Genomic DNA, 21,375 nt, shown 5'->3' with positions numbered 1-21,375 from the left:
CAGGAATTAAATAGACACTGAATGCCTACCACGTGCAAGGGAGTGTTTCCGTAGCAAACAGCTGAAGATGAATATAACACAGGCCCTGCCACCAAGGACCTCCCAGCCTCGCTCAACGAGAGGGAAAAGGTGACGCTGAGTCACCCTGAATCGAGATGATCTCATAAGGATGCCAAGTAATTCCAGCACTGATGGGCACCCCTGTCCCTGCCTTGATCACCAGCTAATGGCCGTGGAGCACACCCAGAACTCTGCACTGCAGTCTTTCTGTAAAAGATGCCTGCTTACAAGTGGCCACAGTGATTCCTACAACTTAACAGAATTAGCGGACCTCGTAATAATGTGCATCCGGCTGAAACAAACAAGCCCCTCTGGGAAAGGTGTGGAGATCTCTCTCTCTCTCTCTCTCTCTCAATCTAGCCAATAAATAAGTACACATCCAAGGTAACAAATGTTATGAGATTTGACAATGACTCACTGAAATGGTATGAAAATGTACCCACAAGGGAGGAAGAGGGTGGGAAAGCGTGGAAGGAAGGGAGGGGGGAGGGGGGAAGGGGGGAAGGGGGGAAGTGGGAAGGGGGGGGGGACTATAAAATACAGCCAGCAGAGGTGCACACGAGACGCAAACGTCCTTCTCTACTTGACAGTTCATGGGGTTTCATTTCCCATGGCATCCAGATGATTTGGGGGGAGGGAAGAGTGGGGCACGATTCAGAGAAAAACCCGAAGCAGGTGTACCAGGCAGCTATTCTGAATTTCTCCATTTGTGAGAGGATCCTTACATTATAGCCTTGAAGGAAGGGAAGGGCCATTTAAGAGAAGCATGTGTCTCTCGCCATAAGCAAACCAAAACAAGAAAGCCCCCGTTAACTGCAGAACGCTGCACAATTTCCACAGCACCTCTGCACACATCCTCCTCTGTTCCCTAGGAACCCCGGGAGAGAGACAGGACAGGTGTCACCCCTGTCCCTCCTACAGATGCACTAACCCAGTTTTCTCCAAATCCTCTGTTTCCACAGTGCTCTGCAGGACATCCTTCACTCCTGAGAGCCTGGAAAGTCCTGTCTCTGAAAGAGTGAAATCCCAGCTCACTAAAAATATGATTCAGGGCCCAGAAATCAATCTCTCTCTCTCACACACACACACACACACTCAGGATCACACGGATCCTGTAAACAAAAGCATGGTTTTGCTCTGTAAGTAAACAATCAGGGTCTATGGGAACGTGAGGAGTATAAAAGGTTGTGGACATTGTGAGTTCCCTCCAGGACAGAAGGGCCACACATGCTGAACAAGGGGACAGCCTGACAGTGTCAGTGTCTTGGGCACAGGGCCTCAGATCCCCAGAGAACCAGATGCTGCCCCACTGTGGGCGTGGGGAAATGTGGACACAGACCTATCTGTTAACCCAGCAGCAGATGGCATGGCCCACACACTCTGTCCCCCAGGCTGAGACCAGGCCATACCCTGAGGGGAGTGAGGGACGGAACAGCCTCTGTCACTCAGCGTCCCTGTCTGCCAACCAGCCCGCTCTCACCATCTCACCTTTATTCTACCAGAAAAAGCCATAAGAGGTTTCAGTGGCTGCCTCTCACGCAGGAAAGAAGAAACTAATAATGGCTTCCACTGAGGAGGGAGACTGCTGGTGGCCAAGAGCAGCACATCAGCCGTGCTCCCAGTGAGTCTGAAAAGAAATGGTGAGCATGTTAGCAATCAGGTTCCTGACATACTGTCACTGGCATTTCAGAACTACAGTTTGCTTTTCCTTTATTTTGAAAATCACTTCATGTTTCTCAGCAAAGGGAACAGTTGACAAAACCAAAAGACAACCAGTATAATGGGAGAGGATATTTGCAAATGACATATCAGTAAAGGGATAGTATCCAAAGTCTATGAAGAACTTACCAAACACCCAAAGAATAAATAATCCAATCAAAAAATGGGCAGAAGACATGAATAGACATTTCTGCAAAAAAGACATCCAGATGGCCAACAGACACATGAAAAAGTGCTCCACATCACTCATCATCAGGGAAATACAAATCAAGATTACAATGAGATACCACCTCATACCAGTCAGAATGGCTAAAATTAGTAAGTCAGGAAACAACAGATGCTTGTGACGATGCAGAGAAAGGGGAACCCTCCTACACTGTTGGCAGGAAGGCAAGCTGGTGCAACCATTGTGGAAAACAGCATGGAGGTTCCTTAAAAAGTTGAAAATAGATCTACCCTATGACCCAGCAATCACATTACTGGGTAATTTTCCCCAAAGATACAAATACAGTGATCCAAAGAGGCATCCACACCCCAATGTTTATAGCAGCAATGTCCACAGTAGCCAAACTATGGAAAGAACCTAGATGTCCATCAACAGATGAATGAATAAAGAAGATGTGGTATATATACACAATGGAATACTATGCAGTCATCAAAAACCTGAAATCTTGACATTTGTAAGGACATGGATGGAACTAGAGGGTATTACACTAAGCCAATAAGTCAATCAGAGAAAGACAATTATCATATGATCTTAAGGATATGTGGAATTTAAGAAGCAAGGCAGAAGATCACAGGAGAAGGGAGGGAAAAATGAAACAAAATGAAACCAGAGAGGGAGAAAATCCCTAATTGACTCTTAACCATAGGAAACAAACTGAGGGTTACTGGAGTGAAGGGGGTAGGGGGATGGGGTAACTAAGTGGTGGACACTGGGGAGGGTGTGTGTTGCAATGGGCACCAGGCCTTATATGACACTGAATGAATCTCACACCTGTACCCTGAAACAAATGACACATCATATGCTAATTAATTGAGTTTAAAAATTAAATGGAAAAAAAAAATGAAATTACTTGGTGTTCCTGAGGAAGTGACTAACTCTGGGGCAAGTGCATTTTCCTGCAGCACTCCCGACCCGGCTCTCAGCACAGGAACACTAGGCTGCCTGTGCAGCCTCCTCCCTCTGACTGGCCACCTTAGCCAGCCTCGTGCCTCCTCTCCAGCTCCCAGTAGGTCCGTGCTGGTCGCTGCAGTAATTTCAAGCAAATCCCAGCACTACATCATTTCACACCAAAACTACACTATGAATCTTTTAAAACTATGGCCATTTTCAAGAGTAAATATTAGGCCTTTATCACACCTAACAAGGGTAAAAAAAATGACCCCTCGATTTTCGACAAAATTGCCATTTTCTCAAAGAAAGTCTCTTTACAGTTCATGTGTACAAATATGGCGTGGAGAAGTTCCACACTCAGCATCTGGGCGTTTTGCTTCTCGCTTCTGTTTTATTCTGGAACAAGCCCACCCACCTTCCCCCCTGCCATTGGCGGGTGCAGAAACCAGGTCTGTTGTCCTGGAAAATGTCCCACATTCCGAATCTGGTTGCTTCCCTGCGGCTTTCTTTATCCCTGCTCTCTGTAAACTGGTAAACTAGAAGCTTGATTTGATTCAGATGTGTGGCATGCCTGTGTGTGCATATGCATGTGCAAGTGTGTTTGTGTACAAACATATGTATACACATGGATCTGGATAAAATCAAGTTTCTAGCTCCATATACAGAATACGTATTGATATATATATACATATCTATGGATAAGCGGTAGATATCAGCTACCTCTCTATATATACGCATACGTCCATATGAAAGAATTATTCCTAGAAACAGGAATACTTCATAGGTTGGGCTATGTTCTTTCTTTAAGGATTTTATTTATTTATCTGAGAGAGAGAGAGATTGTGCGCAAGTGGAGGGAGGTACAGAGGGAAATGCAGGCTCCCCGCTGAGCAGGGAGCCCGATGTGGGACTCCATCCCAGGGCCCTGGGATCATGACCTGAGCAGGAGGCAGAGGCTTCACTGACTAAGCCACCCAGGTGCCCCATAAGCTGTGCTGTGTTCTTCCTGCTGCGTCATACATGAAGGAGGCCTGACATCTGGCGCTGCTTCAAGTAGCAATACTAACATTTATTAGAGGCTTACCTGGTGATTTCGATCCCTCCACTGTAAAGTGTGGGGTCAGCCTCTCAGGATGAAAGCAAGCCATGCCCAGATCGGAACGCATGTCAGGAGACGGAGGCCAGTGGCTCTGGCTTAAGCTCTGTCCCTGATGTCCTGCCCCACATGATCATAGCATCTCATGCGCATGGCGGCACAGCGGACACAGGGCCTCTGGCTTCCTGCACAAATTAGCTTTCTACAAGCTACTGGGTTGAAATAACCCACAGGAGTGATCAGGAGTTTTAAAATCTTAAACTACACAAAGAAAGGGGTCTGGTCAGCATAGAGCACCGAAAAGTTTGGGATCCAAAAGCTAATCCTGATGTCCACAACTCAGCTTATTATTATATATATGATACTTTCAAACTGGACCCTTTTCTAAATGAATCTCAAAGTCTGGTACTTTTAGCAAGATAATACCAGCCATAATAACTTATTGCATGACGCTGGGTTCTACTGTAGAGGGAGCAAATACAAGCTTGACCTCTAAGACTGGTGGAGAAAAAAAAACACCTACAAAAACTGACCAAGACCGGGGCGCCTGGGTGGCTCAGTGGTTTGGGCTGCTGCCTTTGGCTCGGGTCATGATCTCAGGGTCCTGGGATCGAGCCCCGCATCGGGCTCCCTGCTCCGCAGGAAGCCTGCTTCCCTCTCTCTCTCTCTCTGCCTGCCTCTCTGCCTACTTGTGATCTCCATCTTTCAAATAAATAAATAAAATCTTTTAAAAATAAAAAAAAAAAAAAAAAAAACTGACCAAGACCAATTACGGGGTGCTACATTACTCAACATCGGTAATGTTCAAATGCAATGAGATCAGCACGGTAGGTCTCTCGGGGCAGGATGGGTAGGGATGAAACCCAGAAGGAGCCCTGAAGGAAGGACAGAATTTTAAAAGTGGGAAAGGAGAATAGGAAACAAAAGAATCAACTGGACTGAAGGCCCAGAGAAAGAAATGGCAGAGAAGAATAAATATTTGGGGTAGGATTGAAGGAGAAGGGACAGTCACAGGAGGGAAAGATTTGTGTGAGGAAAGGTGGCTATGTAATCAGCCTTAGTTGGCTTCAATCAACTCAATACTCATAGTCAGAGGGAAGAGTTGACCAGGTGACCCTTCAGCCAAGCACAGTGGTTCTCTAGCTCAATGTACAATGCACTTGCTTTCCCTCTGAGCATGCCTCTAACTTCAGGAGCCACGACCAATGGTCTGGCAGGCAGTGGAGGAACCCACACACCTGAGCATCGTCCTAAGAGTGGACAAGGGGTCGGTGGGAGAAATGTCAGACCCCAGGGCTGGAGGGAAGAACAAGGAGACAGGGCACCTTCCAACTCTGCAAATGGCATCTTGAGCTGTCACCTGTAGGGAAGTCAGCTCCCCAAAAAGCCCCACTTGCAGCTTGAAATATTCTTAAAAGGACAGCCATCCTTTTCCTCCCAGCAACGCCATTATTTACATCTTTTTTAGTAATTACAAAGTTCTAAACGTTCGGAAAAGACAGTTGAAAGGTGTGGTACTTTCAAGCAGCTGTCACAAAAACAGACTTTCATGCAGAGCAAAGTCTGGGTTTTATCTGGGAACTCTGAGCGCACAGCTCAGGAAAGCTGGGAAGAATGTTCTCCATGTTTCTGGTCCTAAAGCAGGCACCATATGCCCAGACTCCTAAAGTTCCTCACTGCTACTTCTGGTGGAGAGGAGGGGAGCTAAGATGGTGGCAGGGGGTTCCCGGGGAATGCACAATGTCCTTCCGCCGGGTCAATAAGAGCCCTTCAGGGGCGCCTGGGTGGCTCAGTCGTTAAGTGTCTGCCTTTGGCTCAGGTCATGATCCCAGGGTCCTGGGATCGAGCCCTGCATCAGGCTCTCTGCTCAGAGAGAGAGAGAGCTGTTTCCTCTCTCTTTCTGCTTCCTCCTCTCTCTCTCTGCCTGCCCCTCTGCCTACTTGTGACCTCTGTCTGTCAAATAAATCTTAAAAAAAATATGGCCCTTCAGCCCAAATGTGGAGGGCTCTAAAATTTGCCACCCTTTCCCCCACTGATCGAGGTGAAGGCTGAAGAGAATGAAGGAACCCAGAACCTTAGGCCGACTGCCTCAGTAACAATGCAATGTTGGAGTTCGCCGAGGAACAACAACAACCAAGCCCAGGAAAAACACCTAGAAATTTCACTTGGAGAACCTCACTCTAGACTAGAGTCCTGCTCATACCTCTGTTAAGACACACAGAACCTTTTTGGGCACATGGAGAACCTCCAGGATTCACAGCTTATTCTCCATGACTGATGAGAAAGAAAAATTTGCAAGTGCCCAAAGGCATAATAACAATGACGTCGCCTACAGCATTATTGGTAACACCTAAGTGACCCATCAGTGAGGACATCAACGGGACAACAGACTACGGTGCATACAGGGCATATGCTACATGCTAGCTGCACAGGACATTCCAGTAAAACAAGGCAGCCATGTCCGTTTCACTCACTTTTGCACCCAGCACACAGCCTGGCAGAGAGAAGACACTGGATTCATGAAAAAGTGAATGAAATGCACACACTACTGCACCAACTTTAGAAGAAACAAGACTTTAATAGACATGGAAAGATGTCAAGGTTATGTTGCTGCGTGAAAAGCACCAAATTCTTGAGCGGTAGGGCTCCATTTTTATATTAACAGTGCATATACATTTCTTTATTTTTCATCTTAAAATTATGTGTGTTCATGTAGATAAAGAGTATTGATATGCACCTCTATGACCTATAATGGTGTCGCTTGCTGCTATCCAGTACTCCTCTCTTTCCAGGCATATAGAAAGCTGAATTTCCTGGCCCTCTTGGTGCTCAGTGGGGTCACAGGTCTAGTTACAGCCAAGGAGCTGTGAGTATAAATGACATATGTCACTTGCAGGCCACAACATTACATACCAGCATGTGCCTCAGAGCAATCTTCCCTCTCCCAAGTTTTCTTGAAAGTATTTGTTGAGATCAAGCTTTTGGCAACTTGGAGCAGCTCCCCTAGTCAATATCATATAATATGGGATTGAGAAATAAACTTCTGTTGTGTTCCCCTGGGTTTGGGGTTGTTAGTTAGCCCAGCATAATCTAACCTATTTCTGACAACTACAAAACAGACACACAACTATGTGTATTTATGAATACATACATGCAAATATCAGCATGTGTAAGAAATCTGTAAAAAGAAACAATCAGATAAGGTGGGATAAAAGTGGAATTAAGGAGAGGGCTTTCAGTGTGTATTTTATGTAATTCTCTATTTTAAAAATTATTTTACACTAAACATGACTGCTTTTGTAATTAGTAATTCTGACTGCTACCTGCTCTTGACCTGTCCATGAGTAAGGCTAAATAAGCCAAAAGGAGACCTCAAGCTATAGATCTCTTGCAGTTCCTGAGGCCTTCGCGCCTCCTGGCATCAGGTGGTGCACGATCCCTGGGAATCATTCAACGGGTTAAAAGGGAAGGACACTCTCTCATTGAACCAATCTAGGTAAACGTGAGATATGAGAAGCCTGTCTTTCCTTTGGTTAGCTGTCTCTTCTGTACCATTCCTCTTCTCTGTTCTCTCTTTTCTTACCAGTCTATCATCCCTACTTCTAAGGTACCCAAGTATACTAGGCTTCTCCTCCAGCCCCCTCAAAGTCACCAACTGCACCTTGACCTATGCTACCAAATCTCAATCTTGGCTGTACTTGGGAGGCACCTGGGGGGTGGGGCCTTAAAACCTCCCAGGGTCCAAGCTACATCTCAACCAGATGAACCCAAATTCCTGGTGGTGGGACAGAGAAGCACTGGTAGTTTCCATTGTTTCCCAAGGGCTTGTAACATGCAACCAAGGTTGCAAGGTGACCAAGGCTTAGAGAAGGGAGCTGACAGGGAACCACTACTCCAAACTGGTAACAGCATGAGCAATTTTGTGACCCCTCCAAGTAGGAAGTCAGCGTGTCTGAACAGAGGTCAAGTCCTTAAGTCAAAAGACTGAAGCTCAATGGGAGAACACAAAACCAAACCCCCCGCCCCATCCCAGCCCCAAAGCCTCCAGAAATCAAAGTCTGTCTCTCTCATCTCTCCTTAAAAATAGAGAAGGGGAAAATGGGAAGAACTGCAAGAGCAACTGTTATTTCATAATACTTATCTGACCATAAAGGCATCCCAGTGAGCCGAACTGTGCCTGCTACAAACTGGAATCCTTTTTATTTTACATCGTTAAGCCAATCAGTTCCAACTTACTGACTGCTAATATCATGAGCGCTACTTGCCATTTCAATTCTGTGACAACGCTGTGGCACAAAGGGCAAGTTCAAATATTATGCTGAGTGAAATAAGTCAAGCAGAGAGAGTCAACTATCATATGGTTTCGCTTATTTGTGGAGCATAACAAATAGCACGGAGGACATGGGGAATTAGAGAGGAGGAGGGAGTTGGGGGACGTTGGAAGGGGAGGTGAACCATGAGAGACTATGGACTCTGAAAAACAATTTGAGGGGTTTGAAGTGGCGAGGGGGTGGGAGGTTGGGGTACCAGGTGGTGGGTATTATAGAGGGGACAGATTGCATGGAGCACTGGGTGTGGTGAAAAAATAATGAATACTATTAGCTGAAAATAAATAAATTTAATTTAAAAAAAAAGCCAACCCACAGACTGAATCTCATTTATCTCACATCATCATTTCCCTTGAAAGGTCAAAACCAGAGAGTGGGCGGAATGGGCAAAGCAGGTTAAAAGGTACAAACTTCCAGTTATAAAACAAATAAATCATGGGGCTGTAACATCCAGCATGGTGACTACAGTTAGTAACAACATACTGCATATCTGAAAGTTGCTAAAAGAAACGATCTGAAAAGTCCTCATCACAAGAAAAACAATTTTGTGACTATGCATGGTGACAGCTATTAAGTAGACTTATTGTGGTGATCAGTACACAATAACATACAACTCTCCAATCATTATGTTGTACACCTGAAGCTAATATAATGTTAGCTGTCGATCATGATGCAATAAAAATAAATGTGTAAACAAACAAATAAATAAATATCAAAATTATATGATTTCAAATCAGTACTTTTTGACTACTGATGGCCAGAAATTTCTTCAAGGCAGGTTCCTTCTTTCCAACTGTAACAGGATCAGATTGGGTCCAAAATGAAGGACAAAACATTCACAGAAGGCAGGGTTAAAAAAAGCTGAGAAGTCTTCTATAAAGGTACCTCTAATTTCAAGCAAGAGAAGGTAACATCCTGCCAACAAGAGTGTAAACAAGCAATCCTTTAGCTCATATGATATCAGCAACCTTAAATACTTGACTTTCCACAATCCCAGTACTAGTTGTTAGGGAAAACCTAGCCTGCACTTCTATACTCTAATGATGGTCAGTGGTCTGTGATCTTCCTGGCCACACTTCTTGAGGAAGACTCCTGCCCTGTAAAACTCAAGGCAAAGACAGTCATGTTGTAATCTATTTAAATGCTAGCTCCTAGAAATTCACACACCTGTTAGGTGTAGCCCCTAATACCTCACACCTGTTAGAAAAGACTATTATTAAAAAGACAAGAGATAACAAGTTATGGAGGAAATGGAAACCTTGTGTACTTTTAGTAGGAATGTAAGTTGGTGCAGCCACTATGTGGTGCAGCCACAGCATGAAGGGTCCTCAAGACACAAAACACAGAAATACCATATGATCCAGCAATCCCACTTCTGGTTATAATCCAGAAAGTCATTATCTCAAAAACATAACTGCACCTCTATGCTCCTTGAAGAATTATTCACAATTGCTGAAGTACAAGATGATCTATGTGTCCAATGATAGACAAGTGTAACATAAAATGTAGACACATATACATAAATAAAATGTAGACACATATACATAAATATATATGTGTGTGTACATATACATATATGTACACACACACACATACCCACACATACAATGGAATATCAGTCAGCTTTTAAGAAAGAAGGAAATCTTGACATAGATGAACCTGAAAGGCATTATGCTACATGAAATAAGCCAGACCCCATCCTATCCCCCCCAAAATACTGCATGGTATCACTTATATGAGGAATCTAAAAATAAAGTTACATAGTAGAAAAGTGGTTGTCAGGGACTGGGAGGTAACCACTTTTCTACTGCTTAACTTTTCTATTGAACACAGAACCAAACCACTATCTCCCAGCAAAGCACAGCTGGGCTAAGCAGAGAACTGGATTCTAAGCACAGGCAGGTAGCATCTGTCACACAAAAGGAGCCCCCCCATGGGGTCACCATGGGGATGGTGTTCATCATCAAAGATGCCTCCACTGGCACCAATGCTATGGTAACGGTGCCAAGCAAACCCCAGCTCTGATGGCCACCTGGGTCCCTGGTCTCCGCATCTTTTCCTATTACTCGTCATAAATGTTCTCGCTGAGTGCTCTGCTTCAAGTTCAGAGAAGATCTCAGGCAACCTTCTCTGGTGGCATGTGAATGTATCATCCAAGAGTAGCTTACAGAAAGCCATCTAGTCTTTCTTTTTTAAGATACCATATCTCTAAATCCTTCTCTGTTCTTCTCTGTCCAAACCAAAAACTACCCCCAAATACCCATTATTTTTGTCCAGAGCCTGTGGTAGATTAGCTTGTTCTACCTCCCCACCTAAGGAATACAGTTGTCCGCTCCCTGACTTTGCCTGTCCACATGACATCTTTTAGTGAAAAGGATGTTAGTACAACTGAATGTGGGAACCAAGTTTGCCCAGTGGCACTCACCGTCCTCATCTCTGTCACAGCTCTGGGAAGAGCTTCCACCAACACCTGCCGGCCTCAGAAGGACTGTTCCTGGAGCAGACCTGAGCTCAAACCTGCATGGCGAGCCAAGGCCAGCCCACTCCAAGCTGGAGTAGTACCGGCTGTAGATGTACCGGCAAGACAAAATGACTGCTGAGGTAACCTCCTCAGACTAAGAGATCCTGGGAAAATGACAGCACCCTAGAAAAGGTTTCAAGAAAATGTAGCTCCTAAGTGAAAAGAAGAATGCAAAAGGCAGTCCAAAAGGCAGTATCAACCTAAGGCAGCTGAGTGGGGAGACGAAGCATCAGAACCGGTTGGAACTTGCAGATGACCCCATCAGACCTGCTCATCTCCCTAGCCTAGGAGTGGGGGTGGGAGAGGGCCAGACACTGAACTCCAGGGAGTCATACAAAGTATAGGCCAGGGAATACAGAAGTATTTGGAAGCCAATGGGAACTGGCATAACCAAGATGGGGTCCCCATTCATTACATGTATTTTTATCCCCACAAACACACAAACAGTGTCTGACTAGTGCCATTGTAGTCAAACAGCAGCGTGATGAAGGCTGTAATTTCTTTTAAAGATTTTATTTATTTATTTATTTATTTGACAGAGAGAGACACACAGTGAGAGAGGGAGCACAAGCATGAGGAGTGAGAGGAGAAGCAGGCCTCCCACCAAGCAGGGAGTCCCATGTGGGGCTCGATCCCAGGACCCTGGGATCCTGAATTGAGCCAAAGTCAGATGCTTAATGACTGAGCCACCCAGGCGCCCCTGAAGGCTGTAATTTACTGTAAAATAGTACAGTCTAGTCAGTATGGTATTACACATGCACTAGTTAAAGTTTAAATTCTAAGACTGGCCAGACTAACAGTATGCCTGATGCACAACCCAAGAGTAGTCATCCAACGTTCAAATAAAAAGAGGCATGCTCCTCAAGTGGCTCCCCCAAATCCTACCATTTGTGTCAACATCAACAGTCTACACCTTGCTACTTAGTACAATTTATATAAAAATACACTAATGAAAGCCGTGTTTTGTTAATTACATAGTGAATATCAGAAATGTGTTCTCACTGGAGAAATTGAAGTTGTTCAAGGTATGTAAACTGATAAGACAGCTGAGAACACTCTCCGTTCCTATATGAACAAAGTATAAGAATCCAGCAAGGCTAGAAACCTGTACAGGGCATTCCAGCCTGCACCCTCTGTCAGAGCCACATCTAACCACTGACTACACAGCACAGGGGAGTAGCTACGGCTGCCTCAAATGAGCTGTTCCATACCGGGGGCCAGAGCACCAAGAGGAGAGACCGGAGGGTTTCACCCAGCTTACAGAATGGATCTGCGCAATGTTCTGCACCTGCCTTCTTAACGAATGCTTGTCCCACAAACGTCTTTATGTGCGATGGAAGAAAGAGGTTAGGAGGTCTATGCCACGAAAGAAAAAAAAAAGCCTTTTCTAATTTGGCAAAATAACTTTGTAAAAAATAGAAATTGTAGAACTACTTAAAAATAAATTATATATCATCATGTTCAGTTGGAAGCCACTGCAGCCTAAGGGATAAGTATTAGATGCTAAATGTCTAGTATTAGCTGCTAAGGATTTCCTACAAACCTTCGCTTTCTCACCTGTAATACAAAGGTCGTACACACCTTAAAGGAGTGTTGGATCAAATGGGATAATGCATTATAATTATTAGAGTACTGAGTACTTACAGCAGATTTGGAACATAGGAAGAAACCCTGTGCCATTTTCAGAAGGTGTTGGCTCCCTCTGTCCCCTCCCCTCCAATATCCAGAAGTCACTGAAGAACATAGAAATGTATTCCGTCTACACAACAGGACGAACCGACGCCGAGGATGGTGAAGAGCGATTTTAAGGTGGAATCAGCAGGACGTGCAGACTCACTGGCTGCGGGGGTCACAGCAGAGAAGGTTGGGAAGAGTAACGGGATTCTGGCTTTGTGCCACCGGGTGATACTGGTGCGCTTAGTGAGACAGGGATGCCGACACAGAAAGGACTAAGAAGGACTAGAAAGGAAAATAAGTAATGTTGGACAAGCCGAGCTTCGTGACATCCACATAGAGATGGTCTGTAAGCACTCGGAGCTCAAGACAAAGACGCAAGGCAAAAAGCCGAAGTGCACCAGTTGTCTCGCACAGGTGAAAACGGGGGAAGACGAGATCCACAGCGGGGCATAGAGATGAAGGTTAGGAATGAAGCTCTGAGAAGAGCAAACCCAGTAAGAAGGAGAGAGAGGAGGTGATCTGAGTGATGATGAAGCCAGTTAAAGAAGTGAGAAGCTGGGAGAAAGGCAGGGGGAGAGCCAGGTGACAAGAGCACGCGGTGGGGAGTTCTGGCTGGAGTTAAGCTCCGAACTCTGTCCACCGAATCCAACAGTCTCGCAGGCGCTGAGGACCTTGATAAGAGCCGCTCTGATACACACACAGGTGTGGAAGGCAGAGGGCAGCTGGCTGATGGGGGCTGGTGTTGGAAAGGGGGTAGCAGACATCTCTGTTCACTATGAAAGAGGGAGGAGTGGGTTGTTTCCTCCAGTGATTAAGGCTCAGTGAAACTGAGTGAAGGACCAGCGGGGCTAGGTAGGAAGAGATAGCTAGGGGGCTCCAGGATCAGGCTCACAGAAATCCCCAAAATGCAGAGGTGTAAGGAAACCAGAGATAAGGGACCAAACCAGACCACCCTGACCCAGCTGTCAGAGCTGGGATCTTGTTCTAACAGTCACTTGTGACCAAAGAAGAATTACCAGACCCTAAAAAGGAAGTAAGCTTTTAAAGGTGTTATCACTAGTCCTTACTCAGTGGTGCTATCCATAGACATGATAAAAAGATTCAATAAAAGACCAACCCTAAAAGCCCTCATGGGCAACCCTGTCCAGACCTCTCTCACTCCTGAAAGCTGTTTTATTTTCTGTGCCCTTGCTTAACAGAAACTCTTTCACTTTACTCACTCTCTTTTGTCTGTAGGATTCATTCTTGGACTTGGTGAGACAAAAACCTGGTGCTCCCCACTCCCATGGTTTTCTGCACAACCATGGGAGACAAAGGGAGCTACAGAGAGAGCAAGGTAAGGTGCAGGGCACAAAGGTGACGGCTGGTTCTACAATGTTCCCAAGGAAGTCAGGATAACAGGATCCAGAGCTTAAGAGGAGAAGCATGAACTTCAGGCAGGAGGAGGGACACCTTTTCTTGTAGAACCCAAAGGAATTAGAAAAACGTATATGTCGGGGCACCTGGGTGGCTCAGTGGGTTAAGCCTCTGCCTTCAGCTCATGTCATGATCTCAGGGTCATGGGATCAAGCCCTGCATCGGGCTCTCTGCTCATTGGGGAGCCTGCTTCCTCCTCTCTCTCTGCCTGCCTCTCTGCCTACTTGTGATTTCTGTCTGTCAAATAAATAAAATCCTAAAAAAAAAAAAAGAAAAAGAAACATGTATATGTCTTCACGGACCCAAGTGTTGTTCTCTGCGATGGACCACCAAAAAGCCAGGCCTGAGAAAAGCGATTTCCATGAACAGAGATGTTTTTGGCATGGGGGGAGTCTCTGTCAGCAGGGATTCTCCCACTGGACCAAGCTATAGACTCCCTGAGAAGCTTTTAAAAATCCTGACCTCAGGTGATACCCCTTACCAATTAAATCAGTATCTCTGAGGTGGAGTTCAAGGTTCAGTGATTAGGAAACAACCACCCAAGAGATCCTAACTGCACTTAGGTTTCAAAACCAGGATATAATTTAATATTTACCTTTAAGAATTAGCTACATATGGGGGCACCTGGGTAGCTCAGTGGATTAAGTGTCTGCCTTCGGCTCGGGTCATGGTCTCAGGGCCCTGGGATCAAGCCCCGCATCAGGCTCTCTGCTCAGCGGGGAGCCTGCTTCGCCCATCTCTTTGCCTGCTGTTCTGCCTACTTGTCATCTCTCCCTCTCTCTGTCAAATAAATAAATAAAATATTTAAAAGAAGATTTTTTTCAAAAATAATGCTGTTTTTTAAAAAAAAGGAATTAGCTACATATGATTAGAACCAAAAAGAACTTTAGAGAGCCTTTGGTTTGAAGGCACAACAGCTAGGACTTCTAGTACTATGTTGAATGGCAATGGTGACAGTGGACAGCCCTGCCATGTTCCTGATCTTAGGGGAGAAGCTCTCTGTTTTTCCCCATTGAGAATGATATCTGCTGTGGGTTCTTCATAGGTGGCTTTTATGACATTGAGGTATGTTCCCTCTATCCCTACATAAAGAGTTTTGATCAACAAAGGATGCTATATTTTGTCAAATGCTTTTTCAGCATCTATTGAGAATATCATATGGTTCTTGTTCTTTCTTTTATTAATATATTGTATCACATTGATAGATTTGCAGATATTGAACCAACCTTGCAGCCTAGGGTTAAATCCTACCTGGTCGAGGTGAATAATCCTTTTAATGTACTGTTGGATTCCATTGGCTAGTATTTTGGTAAGAATTTTTACAGCCATGTTCATCAGGGATATGGGTCTGGAATTCTCCTTTTTCGTGGGGTCTTTGTCTGGTTTTGGGATCAAGGCAATGCTGGCCTCATAAAATGTGTTTGGAAGTTTTCCTTCCATTTCTGTTTTTTGGAACAGTTTCAAGAGAATAGGTATTAATTCTTCTTTGAATGTTTGGTAGAATTCCTCTGTGAAGCTGTCTGACCCTGGGCTCTTGTTTGTTGGGAGATTTTTGATGACTGCTTCAATCTCCTCACTAGTTATGGGTCTGTTCAGGTTTTCTGTTTCTTTGTGGTTCAGTTTTGGTAGTTTATATGTCTCTAGGATGCATCCATTTCTTCCAGATTGTAAAATTTGCTGGTGTATAACTGCTCATAATATGTTCTTATAATTGTTTGTATTTCTTTGGTGTTGGTTGTGATCTCTCCTCTTTCATTCATGAGTTTATTAATTTTGGTCTTTTCTCTTTTCTCTTCAATAAGTCTGGCCAGGGGGTTAATCAATCTTATTAATTCTTTCAAAGAATCAGCTCCTAGTTTTGTCGATCTGTTCTACTGTTCTTTCGGTTTCTAATCCATTGATTTCCACCATTTGCAAAGTGGATGGAACTAGAGGGTATTATGCTAAGTGAAATAAGTCAATCAGAGAAAGACAATTATTGTATGATCTCACTGATACGAGGAGTTTGAGAAACAAGACAGAGGATCATGGGGAAGGGAGGGAGAAATGAAACAAGATGAAACCAGAGAGGGAGACAAACCATAAGAGACTCTTAATCTCAGGAAACAACCTGAGGGTCACTGGAGGGGAGAGAGTAGGAAGGATGGGGTGGCTGGATGATGGACGTTGGGGAGGGTATGTGTTACAGTGTGTGCTGTGAATGGTGTGAGGCTGATGAATCACAGACTTATACCCCTGAAATAAATAATACATTAAATGTTAATTAAAAATAATAAAATTAAAAAAAATAAAGCACAGTGGCAAATTTATCAAGGAAGAAGGATAGAAAATATCCAGGTGCACTGCACATACAAAGAGCAAGCATCATTCCGATAAACATTCGTTTCCTTTCATAGGTGCCTATGAATGAATGGGGTCGAGAGAAATGTGCCTCTTATTGTGGGCCAGCTTCAAAACAGTCTGAAAACCAGTGACCTAAATAAACTCCTTTCACAGATGACAAAATTGAGGATCAGAGAGATTCAGTCTCTTTAAAAGTCAGACACAGACACACACACACTAGCGAATTCCAGACTAGAACCTAGAGCTCCTGATGAGTTGCAGAGCACAGGTGACCTTCTGTCTCCTGTGCGTGCTGGTTCCCCCATTCAGCACGCTGTTGTAAACTCCCCAAGGGCAAGGATTCTGGCTTCCACTTTTTAGGTTTACCGACATTTGCAGCTTTGAAAATATTGTAGGCCTAGCCCTGAGGGAGTACGTAAGAAGTAGAAGATGTTTCAGTCCTTAAGAACATGAAATTTAACTGGGAAGCTCAGGCTGGAGGCCCCAAAGAACAGGATATACCAGAAAATGCTAAAGTGTGGGTCGCTGTGAGGGCTTGGAGAAGCACAAGATCCTCACCACGCAAATCTCTCCTCCTGAAAGCCCTCCGCAAGCATCCTTCATTTTCATCTCTAGAGAAGACTACCAGAGAAATAGAACACTCATCTTGTAGCAGAAAAAATGTTTTAAAATAGGTTTGTAAAAATAAAAACCCACTCATGAATTCCATGTCCCTTAAATAGGATTGGTGTGGTGGGTTCCTCTTAAGACAATCATTGCCCTAAAAATTCCAAGTGCCTATAGCCAAATATTGAGCATGTTTTAATCAGGCAGTAACTGTTACTTCTCATTTTCCCTTCAGCTTGCAGAATGATGAAAACCAAATGTTCCAATCACAGTACATTCACTAGCGAACTTTTTTTGGCTCATTACATCCTCTGGTCCCCACAAAGGCTATTTATCTTTTATGTTTATGCTGTGGGTCTTACTAAGTTGTGACCTCGCTCAAATCTATTTAGAAGGAGAGCTGAAGAATGAGAGCGAGTTCTCATGTGAATCCCACAGCGTATCTGAGAGCCCAGAAAGGTCTGCAGGCACCAGCAACACAAGGAACATAACCTCATCATCCAGAAACTTTGCCCTGAAATAGGGCTCTGGTCACTAAAGGATCTGTCTTCCTCCAGCTCCACTTTTGGCCTCTGGACACAGAGTAAAGCCAGGACTGTCCTTACTTGACTCCACAACAGCCCCTGGGGACAGCGGGGGCGAGTTATCTCTTAGCCAGGCTCTGTCATTTTGATGTCCATACACCCAACACCCATGTCTTGCTTCATAAGTAAATTAAGTCCCGGTCAGTCCCTCTGCTCTCTGGCCCACCTCTTCCCTGGGCTCTCTCCAGGGCCCCCTCTGCCATTTCGTTACAGCTGTTTGCCCCTAGGGGTGACCAGGGATGGCAGAAAGAACAGTGGCCTTGCAGTCAGCTCTGGATCTCTGCCCTGCCTCTTCCTAGCCCCTGACCTTGTTCTCCCAGACTTCATTGCCTCATCTGTGAAAACAACAAAAGGCTAGGGGCTAACTGTACTCGTTCTGTCAACTCCCAGGGTAAAACCCAACTCAAACATGGGATATAAAAACACTCTGCAATCAGGACCACCAAAACTAGAACTTCCCAAACTTTAAGCTACTTCAAAATTCCCCTGGGAGTTTGTGGAGAGGGGGGAAAGACAAATGATATGCATAGTAAATAAGGAAAATATATAGTTCGTTAAAAGTAGTAAGTACAATGATGAAATTCAAAGCAGGGCAGGAGAGTGCAAGTGAAGAGTTATTTTAGTTTTAGTTTTGGGAGGGGGTTTAAATTTTTTACTCCAATTCAATTTAATTAACATATAATGATGTATTATTAGTTTCAGAGGTGGAGTTCAGTGATTCATCGGTTGCATATAATACCCAGGGCTCATCACATCACCCAGCTACCCCACCTCCTCTCCAGCAACCCTCAGTTTTTTTCCTACAGTTAAGAGTCTCTTACGGTTTGCCTCCCTCTCTGTTTTCCTCTTATTTATTTTTTTTAAAGATTTATTTATTTATTTGACAGAGAGATCACAACTAGGCAGAGAGGCAGGCAGAGAGAGAGGAGGAAGCAGGCTCCCCGCTGAGCAGAGAGCCCCACACAGGGCTCGATCCCAAGACCCTGACATCATGACCCGAGCCGAAAGCAGAGGCTTAACCCACTGAGCCACCAGGCACCCCTCTTATTTTTTTTTTTTTTTTTCCGAAAGGGTGATTTTAAATAGGGAGGTCAGAGTAAGTCTTGTTGAGAAGGTGACATCTGAGAAAAAACTTAAAAGAGGTAATGACCATGGAGCTGGGAGAGGTGGGGAAGGAGTGATCAAGGAGGGCAAAGACCCTATGGGGAGGGCGGTATGTGCAGGCTGTGTCCAAGGAACAGCAGGGAGACCGGAATGGCTGGAGGTGAAAGGAAGCAAGAAAATCAGAGAAGAGTTGAGGTCCTATTGCTCCTATTGCTCCAGACCCTGTAAGCTGCATTAAGGCCTTTGGCTTTGACTCTGAGGGAGAAGTGCTGAGAACAGCCTGTACAAGGGTGATGGTGGAAGAGGACTAGGTAGGAGGCTTTGGCAATAACCTGGGGAGCACACAATGTGTCCTGGATCAGGACGATTCCAGAGGAGGAAGTGGAGGGTGGGTGGAAGCCAGCTGTATGCTGAAGGCTCTCCCACGAGACAGGCAGAAAGATGAATTTGGTGGGTGAAAGGAAGAGTGAAGTCAGAGACAACTCAAAGGGCAGGGAGGCCACCAGGTCAGATGGGAAGACTGTGAGTCATGCAGGTTTGGGGAGCAGGTGAGAAGTTCCAGTTCCGACAAGTTAGTTCCTCTGGCTCACAGAAACCTGCAGAAAGATGCACGCATCTTAACTTCGGACACAAGGAATACACCTAGGTAATGACGACCAGGATCAAGAGAGGGACTATTTTTGCCAACAGGGAAGGCCTTCTTCATGTCCCCCCTAGTCACCACTCACCTCAAAGATAACTTATGCTGGGGTGCCTGGGTGGCTCAGTGGGTTGGGCCACTGCCTTCGGCTCAGGTCATGATCCCAGGGTCGTGGGATCGAGCCCCGCATCGGGCTCTCTGCTCAGGAGGGAGCCTGCTTCCTCCCCTCTCTCTGCCTGCCTCTCTGCCTGCTTGTCATCTCTCTCTGTCAAATAAATAAATAAATAATCTTTAAAAAAAAAAAAAAGATAACTTATGCTGACATCCATCACCACAGATTGGTTTTCCCTGCCTTCAAACTCCATATAAATGGCATCACACAGTATGAACTCTTATGCCTATTTTTTTCCTTTGATATTAACTGGTGAGAAGCATCTACACGTAAAGCATAACAAGGGCTCATATTGTTTTCCCTGCTGTATGTTATTCCATCGTTTGAATATACTACGATTCATACAACCACTCACTGTTGATGGATATTAGCTTTGTTTCACCAGTGATATAATTTGCCATTACATAGCAGGATCAATTATTTTTGGAGGCTTGCATCTCTACTTGTGGCCTCAGGGTCCTGGGGAGATTAACACAGAGGTAAGGGAAGTTCTGGGGGGCTCATGGCAACAAGCTTAGCTGGGGCATCAATGTTGAAGATCTTGCACAATGAGGGAGTCAGACCAAATGGAGGAGACAAGAAGGGCTGATCCTGAAAGGTAGGAAAGATAAGATTTACCGAGATCCATAAATGTTTCTAGGACAAGTTCCAGTTCCAATTTCCTCTGAGTATCCAAAAGGATTCATCTAAATTGTTATGATATTACCAAAGACCACTCTTTCTTCTCTTTCCTTTTATAGTTGCTATGGACCAGTCAGTACTCACCACTTTGTAGACCAACAGGACATCAAGAGACAAGTAGTCAGGACCCTCTTAAAGATACTCCTGAACTCAGTCTGCAGGCTCCTCAGCACATTATCATCCCGTAATAAGTAGTGTGATACTCTAGAAAGACCATGAGCTCCCCAGACAGAGTTCCGGTCTGGTTCTACCACTTGTCACTTTGAGCAAGTCAATGGACCTCCCTAGTTTCAATATTCTTGAGTGAAAAGCAGACTGGGAACTGCCTCTAGGGTCCACTCCTGTCTTCTGACTCTGTTTCCCTCATCTTCAGGATTGCATCATTCCACATTCCTCCAGGGACTTGTTATCCAACATACCCAATCGGGGAAAAAAAAAAAAAAAAAAAAGACTATGAAACGCTAACATGCTCAGTGCGGTGGTAAGACACAATAAAGCAATGTGGATGACAAGCGAGTAGGAGGATTCCAACAGGAACACAAACCCAGCAAAAATGCGAGGCTGGGGGGAAATCCAAGGCTTCCTGGGAGCACTTTGGGTGAAGCTGAGGAAATGGAGAGCAGATGAGGAATGAGTGAGGAGGATTCTTCTGGATCTGATTTACCTTAGCTGCCTCCTTGTACATCTCTGCCTCAGCTACCTATACCTCTAGGGGTCTCTGTCAATACCGAAACCTTCCCACATGGAACATTCTCTAATGCCTAAGTCTTTCAGACATGAGATAGGGTTTCTGAGCAACATAAACCTACTTTTCCCAAGTGTCTGTGTGGTTTTCAGGGCTCCCTTCTCATGGTTCTGAATCAAAAATGAGAAACAAACAGCCACTAAGTCGACAAGCTGATCACAGTATGTGCCGTGTTAGCCAACTCAAGCTGTGCTCTTTAAAAATGCTTGATTTCTACAGAAAACAGCTGCTTGGAGGACAAAAGGAAGGATACAATTCTGCCATTTCAAAAAGGCGATGGGATCATAAATTCATGCAGCCACAATGAAAAACAGCACAGATTTTAATTTTGCAAAAATTAAAAATAGAACTACCATATGATCCAGCAACTCCGTATCTGGGTATTTATTCAAAGGAAACAAACCCACTATCTCAAAAAGATATGTGCACCCCCATATTCATCGCAGCATTATTTATAACAGTCAAGATATGGGAACAACCTAAGTCTCCACTGATGGATGAATGGATTAAGAAGTTGTGGCATATGCAGAACAAAATATTATCCAGCCATAAAAAGGAGGGAAATC

General features: G+C 44.6%; 1 protein-coding gene across 3 annotated transcripts in view; it reads right to left on the bottom strand.

Moving 5' to 3' along the window:
- Positions 1 to 21,375, bottom strand: part of ADAMTS12 (ADAM metallopeptidase with thrombospondin type 1 motif 12) — a 292,155-nt gene that overhangs the window by 219,652 nt on the left and 51,128 nt on the right. Inside the window, exon 2 of one of the 3 annotated variants that reach the window (XM_082724447.1) lies at positions 1,549 to 1,687. The exons of the other annotated variants lie outside the window; for them this stretch is intronic. Coding sequence (XP_082580573.1) covers positions 1,549 to 1,572 — 24 coding nt within the window. The 5' untranslated portion in view covers positions 1,573 to 1,687. The remainder of the gene's footprint in view (positions 1 to 1,548; positions 1,688 to 21,375) is intronic. 3 annotated transcript variants of the gene reach the window in all.

Source organism: Mustela nivalis (genome assembly GCF_964662115.1).
Source record: "Mustela nivalis genome assembly, chromosome: 3".
NCBI classification, from domain to species: domain Eukaryota; kingdom Metazoa; phylum Chordata; class Mammalia; order Carnivora; family Mustelidae; genus Mustela; species Mustela nivalis.
The sequence above is the reverse complement of the archived record's forward strand: the minus strand, read 5'-3'. Positions and strand labels throughout refer to the sequence as shown.